Below are 12,097 nucleotides of genomic sequence, written 5' to 3'. Positions count from 1 at the left end.
AGCGTAACATCACTTAGAGCACCTTTAATCGCAAAGCATTTTCATACTCTACCCCTGTAAACAGCCAGATAATTTGTGATTTAGATACAAACAGAGATGTTTGGGCAAAACTTACCTTCACACTTCTCTAGAATCTGCACAGTTTCACCAATCTCAAGTGTCAGGCCATGTGAAACACATCCCCGGAAACTGCATATCACTGGACAAAGACATTAAGACAGGATCAGACAAAGAAATGCAGAGACTGCAAACAGCATTCATCTCTAAATCATAGACTCATAGATCACCAAGAGCCAATTCTGAATTTCAACATCTTTCTGTGAAGACATCATACCATAAAGGATTAGGACTAAAAGACAATCAAAACTGCTGAAAAATGTTTTAAAGAAAATTTGAGGCACTCATGGTCATTATCTGTTTAAAAAGCCTTTAATTTCACATAGCTATTCTTTTAAAACATGCCCATACAATACCAATACATTGACTTTGATACCAGTTCCTGAATGACACTGGTTTGAATACTTTGTAATGATAATTATAGAAAGGAATAATTCAAAAGAATAATTTGAATTTAAAATTCATAAAAAAAAACATATGGTAAAAACCTTTGGTAACACAGTAACACTTTATGGTAAGGGTACATGAATTATCATGAATTCATGCATGAATTAATTCATAATTTATGTATTACTTAATTCCTTAATATCTCATGAATCATCAGATATTTACATGAGTTCATATTCTGTCATTTGTAACCTCATACGTGAACAACACATCAACTAACAACCAACGGATTCAAAAGATTCAGGGGCAGACTCGCCCTAAAGTTAGCCATTCTGCTAGACTGTCAGACTTGTTTCGGCAAAGCTAATGTAGTGGGGATACATGTATTAAAAACATTGAATGAACTGTTGGGGGTGGGGCTGTTTTCCCTTCGTTTGTGCCCTTCATTTATACGCAAACAGAGAATATGCCTCTGAAAACGATTCTTTCTAAAAACTCTAGCCAGAGTTGAGATTTTGGAAAACTTTGTTTGCTAGTTTGCATGTAAACTGAGAAAAACTGAGCTTTAGGCAGCTGACGTCACAGTATGTGCCAGAACTTGCAACTGCGCCAAAACCGATTACATTTTCATTTGGCTAAGTTGATCATGGAAGCATTCAGAGTAACAGTCTGTTGATGCAAACCCTTTTCGTCTGTTTGCATTTGTAAATACAGTTCAAAAGAGATTGAGGAAGTGATTCATTGCTGTTGTTGCTATTTTCGGGATTCTGATTGGACGTGGGCTTGAGCTTCTCGTTACACTGCCACCTACAGGGTTGGCATGCTCTTGATGGCATATAGACACGGGTTAGAGTAAACGAAAACCTTTCTGAAAACTGACAGGTGTGCACGATGTTATTTTTGAAAGAGGAGGTGAAATGAAAGAGAGGGTGAAATGTCCGTTTATGAAAATAGCTGGCCACATGTAAATGTAGCCTGAGACGTTCCTCCACAGGAGTTGCTAATAATGGGGAACGATCAGCAGCATACTATAGATTGGTGGCTGGAGTGGATAAAAGCTGATGGGTTCCTTCAACTTATGAGCTACACTGCATCACCGCTCAGTCACATTAGAGACAGCGACAAAGCGGCAGGCTGCCATTCATTTTCAATGGGAGCGGCTGTTTGCCAGCGACAAGTGACGAGCTTGTCGCTGCCACGAGCAAAGCGGGGCCAAAATAGACAAGAAGTCTATTTTATGCAAATGCTGAGCGATGCGACAAAGCGACTGCCAATCGGAGTGATGTGACATTCGTTGCTTGAAAGTTAACTTGAAAGCTTTATCCAAGATGGCAGAGCTAACACATAGAAGGCAGTATTTCTACAAGTCCTAACAAGTTCAGGGTTTGTGGCCTTATATTTTGCAATATGAATATATTCAGAAATATGAACTTTTTAAATCTAAAAAGTCAGGTTTTGTAACCAAAAAATACATCTGTCACAAAGTCATGTGCAAGCTATCAGCCACCTAGCACATAGAAATCGGTAGCCATAAATCACCCACGAAGCACAGCCTTGTTTACAGCCCACTCAACGGCAAGTTGGTGGAGTTGTCGCTGGCTTTTGTAGCTAATGTGACTGTAGGGTCAGTGAGGGCCGAGGATACTGAGCAACTGACGTGCAGCAGCGGCTTGCAGCAGCGGCTGGGCCTTGAGTGGTGTTGGACTGTTAATTCCTCCCCTGTGTGGGCGACTGGGTATTTCACTAGGCAGGGTCGGCCTGTGGCTAGATTATTAAGTCGGGCTGCTCGTTAGATTCTATCATTTTATAACAGTGGGTTTGGTGAAATGCAATCCTTTGTGCAAACAGTGCCTTAATGTAGTAGCCTAGCATCCTGCATATTAGTTGTGTGTCACTCTTGGTTTGACCTGTTGTGCTGTGTCACCCAGTACTTTAGTTGTCACTTTAAGAATTATGGTTATGTTGCCCTTCTCACAATAGCATGAACATGTGTGATGTGACTTATGACACAAACGTGTGAATTGCTGTGTTAACAGGTCTATCTGCTTTAGGGCTCTATCTTGCACTCCAACGCAATTGACTTTGCGCAAGTCGCTTTGTGGGCGGATCTTGGGCGATGTTGCTATTTTACCGGCGGGATAATGACTGTTGCGCCCGACGCAAATCTAAAATGGGGTGGTCTGTAGTAGCTACATTACTCATGGGTGTGGTTTGGGCATAACGTGCAATAAACCAATCAGAGCGTCATCTCACATTCCCTTTAACAACAGGCACGCTTGTTCCATGGCGGATTGCTATTATGATGGCGGATTTGCCAGGCGCAGCCAGGAACGGTTCACAGCGCTATAGTCAGTGAACAGTTTGCTATTTTTTTTCTCTTGACAAAATGTAATACAGAAATGTCACTTTCCGATGTTTTGGGATCACTCTCACTTAATCACGAGGTTATGAATGCATGGTGATATTTTTGCAATGTAATCTAACATTACCTCACTATAGACAATGCAGATCTTCTGTCAGATAAGCTCTCCTATCCCATGCTGCTGCTGGGGCATTTGGGTTAAATGGCATCGGCATGCAGTTCAACATCACGTCTCATTAAGTTCTCTAATATTTCCTAATGTATGTCATCAACACATCCGTGATTCGTGGAAATGTGTACGCTAGATTTATACCTATTTTTTCACATCGAACACCACACTGATTTCCCTCATGTAGCAATATTTGTCCTTGTAAGGGACCGTTCGTTATTTAGAAACGGGGTCACCGGAGGAAAATAGGGGAGGGTCATGTCTTTTTATTCTTTGTTGAGGGGAGGGTCACCTAACTTTTTTTTGTCTAGAAGGGAGGGTCACCCATCTTTTGTATTAATGAAAACAGCAAAAAATCAAAGTGGCTTGTTTGATTGTTGATTTCTGTCGCCATATAACGTTCTCTTTCGTTCCATAGCTCTGTCAACATTGAACAATGAAAATAAGGGTGATTTCCCGGGTTTCTCACGCAAAATACGGAAAATGTCAACATTCGTCCCCATTAACGTTGGAAGGGTTAGAGCAACAAAGTAGCCTACTTTATTCATGCCTAACAGCCTATATCCAATTGGTCAACTTTATCCAGCCCTAAAAAAGCTAAATTTAACTTTGGTTTACTTGTAGTTTACCGTGTAGCCTAACTTTAAACAGTGTGCATGCTTAACATAGCCTAAAGCATACTTGTGCTTCATTCATCCACACATCCAGCTCCTAACGTTTTGACAAGCATTTCTACCAATTGACCTTGTTCCTGCCCATCTCTAGCTTTGCTGTCTCCATCCTTTCTGTTTTTGTTGTTTGCAAAAAAATATATAGTATTTATTGGTAACCAGCAACAGTGCAATTTGTTATTCGCTGTCATTCTCTCTCCTGCCAACAAAAATGTGTTACGTTCCAAGTAGCAGTGCGTAATTCTGCTTCATAAAGTTGAACAAATACATTTGGTCATATAAATAGCCAGTTTATGGTCTACAGTGTAGTTGGTAAGTTATGGTAGGCCAACTTGGAGTGAATATACAGGGGGAATTCTTTGTCTAGCTGAGTAGCCTGGCAGGTGCGCACGTAGGCATAGCCTACGGCCGAACACTGCAAGCGCTAATAATTCGTGCTCTCACGACAACCACGTCGTTAACTTAAATAGGCCTAGGTTAACATCACTCTGAGTTCGCATTCAAGCAAGCAAAACGATGATTTGAATACATCTGTTTCTCTGGAAGGGCAAGGGGTAACAACAGGACAACACAGAGACAGGCCAGAATGCAGGACTAATGTTATGAGAGTATTACACAAATATGGGATATTCTACAGAAAAATATATTAAAACGGCAGGACAGCGGGGAAACGTTAAAATGATAAACCCGGAAAAAGTTGGCATGTTAGGTATTTTTCGGTCCCTGTGATTTTTTGTGAAATTGTGCAAACGGCCTTTTCAAGTCATTTGAGAAGGAAGGAGTGTAGCAAGCTCCCAAATTGACGCTGGCCTGAGAAATTGAGTTTTGGATAATGTTCAGCTTCGTCAGCTTTACAATGACTGAGGAAGCCTAGAGACGAGTCCATAGCAACAAGTTCATGTGTTGAATTTGTTATTACCCAGTGTGCTTTGTTGAATGGTCTCAATGCTTTATTGTTTTATTTCATGTGAATAATTACTAGAGGAGTAACTTTTCAAGTAGGCTAATGCAGTTGCAGGAAGTGTGCATTGTTTTTCCACAACAATGTTAGTGAGTAAATCTACTGAAATGGCCACCATCTTGGTGAAGTGTGATGTGTAAGATCAGAAAGCAGAGGTAGGTTTTAGGGCGGTAGCATGTGTTGATGTGTTTTCATAGCGCGTAACAGCGTCGGCGGAAGACATCGACAATTGGCGGGGAGGGTCATGTCATTTTTGAAAATGCTGCTGGAGGGTCGTTGAAAATTATATAGCAGCCAGGGGAGGGTCATGCAACTTTTCATCGAAGCACTTAAAATCCCTCCGGTGATCCCGTTTATAAATAACGAACGGTCCCTAATTATGTATGGTTTGGAGAAATGAGAACTGCGTCGTATAGATAAGAGGAGCAAAGTGCATTGCGCAACACAGGCGCCCAAGCAAGCGCTCCTGCAAGTGTAAGCTACGTCTGTACCTTACCATCAGGCAACTCAACAATGAGAAACAGTTTCCAAGTTGACCTAACTTTACAACTCTGCACAGTATCCCATTAACTGCATAACAGTAGGCTATTTACAATATTTTATGTAAAGTAGAGTTTGTAAACACGTTATCATCAACTTCATGCATGCACAACTTTTGTTTGAGCAGGAGAGAGAATAACAATGAATGGCCAAGGCTACTTGCTGCTTTCTTTTACTATCTATGGTTGCTGGTTAACAGCACATAATACGCTGATTTAAGCAAATTCACAAACTCAAGACTTCAAGGCCATCATGGATATAAAACATTTTTTGAAAACAACGAAAGGATGGAGGAAACATAGCAAAGCTTGGAGTTATTTCAGATGGGCTACAACAAGGTAGGCAAAATTGCGGTGCTTGTCAAAACCTTAGCACAGCTGGAATAATGCTTATAGGCTGATGTTAAAGCGCACATGATGTTTAAAGCCATAGACAATGGTAAATTGGAACAAAACTAAAGGTAACTTCAGCCTTTATAGGGCTGTATAAAGTTGTCCAAATTAATGGGTCGTAATGAAGTGTTGTTGTTGTAAAGATATTGCATGTAGATGTACTATATAGGCTACTAAATTTTTAGTTGACCAATGCACTAACAAAACCAGGAAACTGACAAATATTATGAAGGCTTTGAATGTTTCCATCTGTGCACAGGGTGTCTGTAGATCGGTGTGTGCATAGCATTCATTCCCGCAGGCCTGTGGCCATGCATGCGCCCTTAAAATAGCATCTGAATTTGCGCCACTGACTTTAGACCAGGAGGTTCCTGGTCTGTGGCGGAATTGTTTTCTGAAACTGCAAAATATCAACAGGGACCATTTGCACCGGAACACGCCCCCTCTTTTCGCTGAAACGCCCCCGTGGGCGCACATGTACCTGTGGAGGGAAAATTCCAATAAGTAAGTATAAGTATATATACTTTTTTGATCCCGTGAGGGAAATTTGGTCTCTGCATTTTAACCCAATCGGTGAATTAGTGAAACACACTCAGCACACAGTGAGGTGAAGCACACACTAATCCCGGCGCAGTGAGCTGCCTGATACATCGGCGGCGCTCGGGGAGCAGTGAGGGGTTAGGTGCTTTGCTCAATGGCACTTCAGCCGCAGCCCACTGGTCGGGGCTCGAACCGGCAACCCTCCGGTTACAAGTCCAGAGTGCTAACCAGTGGGCCACGGCTGCCCCCAGTGGGCCACGGCTGCCTGTGCGCTGTGTCTTTCCTATGCGCTGACTGCAAAATAGGAAAGACAAAAGTCAATTGCGCTGGAATGCAAGATAGAGCCCTTAACCCTTAGAACCCGATTGACGCAAAGTGCGTCAAAAAACACACCCTTTCTTCTCTGTTACATTGCTCTGGAACTGTTCATCGCAGCGAGATGAAACCTTTATTGCGTGACAGAGCAGAAGTGGGGCTTTCCAACGAGACTACACACTTGTCTGTACGATCAAGATTTTAAAAAATCATGAAATGAAATCAAATTGTGTCATATTTACAGTCTATACTTCTCTGCGTTCACCTGCGCACCCATTACTCTCGTTTGAATTACTCGCGAACCCGTGATCGCATAGGTATGGCAAGCATATCAGATGAAAGAGGAGACACAGGGTTATCCATTGGTACCATGGATATCGATCCTTCTGGATTATAAAAACAGACGAAGTGACTGCAAAATAATAACGTCAAGTACACAAACCAACACTGCACACCCATTACTCTCGTTTGAATTACTCGCGGACCTGTGATCGGATAGATATGCCACGCGTGTCAGATGAAAGAGGAGACTCAGAGCTATCATTTGATATCAAGTACATCCTTCTGAGTGTAAGACGCGAGAAATTATATATATAGCCTCGGAAACATAGAGACATCGAGCTATATCCTCACTGTGTGGACAAATAGGGTGAAGAGTTAAATGGCAATGATATTATTACATACTCGTTAATCTGACTCCATTTGATTAATAATTTGTATCACCAATCAATTACCAAGTAACTAGTTTATCAGCTATGGAGGAGAATGGCATGGCACACTACGAGAATTGAAGTTATAGATTGGTAGGCAAATGAACAATTTATTAGGCATTAAGCCTTAAAGGTTAATGTAACCAATATCACTTCAGTTGAAGGTAAAAGTAAACTCATATGTTCTACTGTAACAAAGTAGCAAATGGTAACAAAGAAAACTTAACCAATTCACAGAGGTAAACTTGACAGGTTAGAGATAAGATACACCAGATAAAACAATACAAACCCAGCGATAGGGAAAGGGGGAGAGAGAAGAGAGAGAGACAGAGAGAAAGGGAGAGGGAGAGAGAGGGGGAAAAGAGAGACCCAGAGAAGAGGTCCAAGATGGAAAAGGAGAAGAGCCCAGGGGGACCAGAGCCTCCACTTTTATCATTCACTTGGGCCACCCCCGACTCATCAGAGCCTTTGTTGTCTGAGGTGGATGGGTGTGGCCCAGGTGGATATCATAACTTTATGCTACATTGTAATTCTTAGTCTACAACTATGCACAGATACATTCAATTGTAACGAAACCATGATCAGACTGTTGCCCAAAAAACAAGTATTAATTCAAGACCAAACATGAATGTATTATTCACAACACATATTTACAGAGCAATACTGTATGATAATGAGGTTGGACTATCTCACCATAAGACATCAAGTAGGCCCAGGACTGAGTTACCCTCTCAGTAGAGGGGCCAGAACAAGGAGCAAATGGTCACTTTATGCATGAGCGGGTGTTGGGGATCTTTGGCCATGGCCAGCTAAGCCAACACAGATCAAACACAGGCATCCACACATGTAAATTGAATGCAAAATGCATTCTTTAGACATGCAAAAGGTTTGAGCAAAAGACGGGCCTAACATGGGTTATAAAACAGACGAAGTGACAGCAAAATAATAACTTCATAAAGCTGGACTTACCCCACGTTTTTGTCTGTTTTTGTGGCAAAGCATGTTTATAATCCAACGCTATCGTGTGTTTCTCTATGGCAGGGGTCTCAAACACCCGGCCCGCGTCCGGCCCAATTCCGGCCCGCGACGTATGTCAAAATAATAAATAATAAAACAAACGATACTGATTAAAATAGACAATAGTTTCAAGTACGGTGACAAATCTCATTTGTACTCTGCTCCACTATGTGCTAGACATCCAGAGCTTCATTCAAACCCAAAATCGCTGCGCAAAGTTTTCAGGAAATACTTGTATTACACGCGAGAAACACAAAGACGTGCATTTGTAATGACGCGGAAGCGATGCAGGCCATAGTGTTGCAGAAATTAAAGCAGAAATTAAGCAGAAATAGGCCTACACCAAATGTTGAAAAACGTTTACGTGTGATGTTATTCACCTATTCTAAGTCTGAAGGAGAATATCCTTTTGGAGATTATGATCGATCGTCTATTGAATGGAGGTGCGTCTGCGTGTATACGACAGTGTCCACTAAGCATACCATGCTTATTTCGACCCTCTGCCCAACATAGCTTGGAGGTTGCAGTGGTAATCGTGATGATAGTGTCCGTAATGGACGTGGTACAGACAGCAGGGCTAGTAGAAATAGGGCTCTAAACTACAAAGTCACCCGCAATATGATGCGAACTTCTGGGTACTCAGATTACCCGCGATAGGAACTGATTTGACCAGAATACTTTATTGTAGGCCTTGTGGTTTAGAAACCATATACATCTTAGGTGTTGGTATACATCTTAGGTGTTTTCCTGTTAATTTGTTATGTGGGTAATATGAAAAAAGGAAAGTAAACCTGCTCAAATATGTTCATCCAGTATTTACTGAAAGGTGCATGATTTGAGGTGCTTGCCATCCAATGGCAAATTAGATGGGTAAATTTACCCCCTTCATAAACTTTTGTTTTACTCAAAGATTTTTACATTTACAGTAGGACTTTATCTCTGACCACTTTCAAGCCATGGCCTTTTGACATTTTGATATAAAAATCCAATGGTGTTGCTTTCTTAACCCTGACGCCTATAGTTTGCCAGGTTTAAAAAAGTTATGAGAGGAAAATATTTTTATTTGGTGTGAAACACACACATACCTGTTTTTATGCTTTTCATTAAGTGTGCTTGCTGAAAGCAGCACACTTATTGTTCTTCTTAAGTTTTCTTATTCCTGTAAGCCCAATTTTTCGTCAGCTCCTGCTCCTAGACCTTTTGAGATATCGCCACCGGTCCAACTCTAGAACGTCCGGCCGGAACCGGTGTAGTGTGGAAATTGAAAAGGATGTCACTGACCCTTGTCATTCTTCCGCCATATTGGATTGAATAGAAAGCGAAACTAAAGTTTCACAGGTCACAAATTTGGTCCGAACTTCACGAAACTTGACGTACATGATCCTTGGACCAAGCTTCACAAAAGTTACAGAAAGGATTTTTGATTTTCAAAAGCGTTTGCCCGTCACAGCCAAGCGAAATCGGCGGCGAAGCTCCGAAACAGGAAGTCGTCCATATCTCAGGAACACTGTCACATATCGATACCAAATTTTGTATATGAACTCGGGACTCCAATGTGAGGGTGCATAAGCTAAAAAAAAAAAGAAATATTCCAAAAGTTTCCATCATTTGGCATACCACCCACAGGTATTTGGTAACTATCACCTTTCACCTTTGCAGTTACACTTCTATCACAATGCCTTCCAAGTATGCACAATGTCTCGGGGGCAACCTTACCCAATCATGAAATCCTTGCTCTGCCATGGGATAGTATGGACTTACGAACTGAAATAGCAAGGAGAACAGTAGCTATATATAGCTTACATAATGGAGTTGTTTTCACATTGACGGTTTTCAAATTAAATTTTTCATTATTGTTAAATATCATGATGGGAGAGTATTATTAAAAATGTTACAAGTATGCAAATGCATATGTTTACGGGCATTTAGGTTTTACTGTGTTGTTTTGTTATAAAGACATGCAAGGCATTCTGGGCCATAATGAACAGTGGTCGGCAGCACTCCATAGGCTACGTATTAATATGAATAGGTGTTTCTGTAAACCTAGGGACAATAAACAGCTATCTCTGTTACAAAAACGAGCTGGTAATCGCTCATTGAAGAGGGAACTATGATAAAAAGATTGTTTTCCTAAAAGCATGGAGTTGACGAAAGAATAAGCAAGCAATGTCACGTTAATGTTAAATAGCCTACATGAACGCTAGGTGGCAACGTTGTATTACATTTCACTAGTGTAGCCTACTTGAAATACGGTGTGAGATTCACAAGGAAGGTGCAAATATACATGGATTTCTATGGAACGTCACGAAAACATGCGTGTGCAACCAAGAGGCAGAAAGCACCATAGAACAGCATAGAGCAATGCAAAAGAGCAAAATAATAAAATGAGTTTTTGTGCTGAAAACTGCACCAATTCGAAATCACGATGGTTAGAGAATGTTAAATATGTTCAATATCCCTAACGGAATGCTTGTCTTCGTCAAAAATGACAAAATACGATGTTATATTAATAATCCAAATGAACGTCAAACTTTGAAATATAGTCTGAAATGAGATGTTATTATCATTGAGACAACAGGGGTATACAAAAATCCGATTGTAGCTTACAGCAGCCGACTATTTAGGTTAAGTTTATAACGTTGTGGACGGCCACCAAGCCTCTTCTGCCTCAAGGCTGCGCGCGCATCTAGTTTTGTTGGTAAACGGGAAACCCGTGTATTATGTAATTTATCATGGGAAATTATTGGAAATGTTATTTCTTGTTTATTCTAATTGCAAACCACACACATCCATTCGTAATCACACGTACACTTTTAATACCTTGAAAAGATTCTCATTTCGTTTATTTGATGTTGCCTAGCAACGGAGCGTTCAGAGCAAAGATTCTAGAACAGAGCTTCAGAGAGACACGTTTTGAGTTCGTGGCCAAGTACCTAAAATATCGGTTTCCATGTGTATGTGCTGGATGGCGTGCTTCCTTTATGAAAGTAAGTGTTTTATAGAGTTACAGACATAATGACTCATGTTGTAGTGGTCAACATAAATGTGCCCCTTCTGTTATTAAAATGCTAAGCGGAGATTTAAAATCATTAATTTCTTGTGTGGCTAGAAGCTAGCTAGCTATGTCATAGGGAGATGTTGCTGTAACGTTATGGGATTTATGTTGCTTAGCGTAATGCCATGGTCATTTGATATGAGATGCTTGTACTCGTAACTTCGCCACTCGTAACTTTAGGACTCCTATTTTGTTTTACTAAGAGTAATTCAGGAAGCATTTTAGACCTAAAAGTAGCGCCTGAGTCTGTGACAGCTTAAGCGAGGACTCCTAATAAGACCGATGTTGCCTAGTAACGGGGACGCTGGCCAGATGCGCCGCTCCGTTTGGCCTATTTTTGTTTGATTATTTTCTAATATTTACATAACTTGATTTACATATTTTTCTGATTTGTATATTTTATTCGTTAACATATCAACTCGTTCGTTGTTTTTGTTGTTTTTTGTTGCGTTTTTTTCCTTTCCATGGTGGTTTTTTGTCTGTTTTTGCCTAAGAGACGGCATTCCATTGATAGGCCGTAACATTTAGGCCTAGAGCTACTATCCAACTCATCACGGACTCAGTGGCTGTTTCAGTCGGTTGACTGTCAGTTGGGAGTAAGACTCCAATCTATGAACTTAAATGGCTGATGTAGTTGGTTGACTCTCAGCTGTGACATCGGTGGAGTCGGTGGACTGTCAGCTGGCCTAACGCAAGAGAAGGACGCAGCTTGCTAGCTCTCTTTGGACTGTGTCAGTGTGAGCATGCCTTGCTGATGTTGGCCCTACGATACACTGCCCTACAACTTTTGCAGTTGTCATCTTTCAACGCGGCTATCAGCGAAAATGTGCTCGACCTATGCCGGGCAACGGGGATATTACG

The 12,097-nt window shown here is 41.1% G+C and overlaps 1 protein-coding gene across 1 annotated transcript in view; it reads right to left on the bottom strand.

Moving 5' to 3' along the window:
* Positions 1-12,097, bottom strand: part of dock3 (dedicator of cytokinesis 3) — an 835,931-nt gene that overhangs the window by 739,267 nt on the left and 84,567 nt on the right. Inside the window, 1 exon segment of the mRNA XM_076267926.1 lies at positions 116-199. Coding sequence (XP_076124041.1) covers positions 116-199 — 84 coding nt within the window.

The sequence above is a fragment of the Alosa pseudoharengus genome, unplaced genomic scaffold (assembly GCF_046254945.1).
Source record: "Alosa pseudoharengus isolate Yale_2024_CS ecotype anadromous, Long Island Sound unplaced genomic scaffold, YU_APseudo_1.1 YU_APseudo_1.1_scf_5, whole genome shotgun sequence".
In the NCBI taxonomy this organism is placed as follows: Eukaryota; Metazoa; Chordata; class Actinopteri; order Clupeiformes; family Clupeidae; genus Alosa; species Alosa pseudoharengus.
Note: the sequence above shows the minus strand (reverse complement) of the source record. Positions and strands in the feature narration are given on the sequence as shown.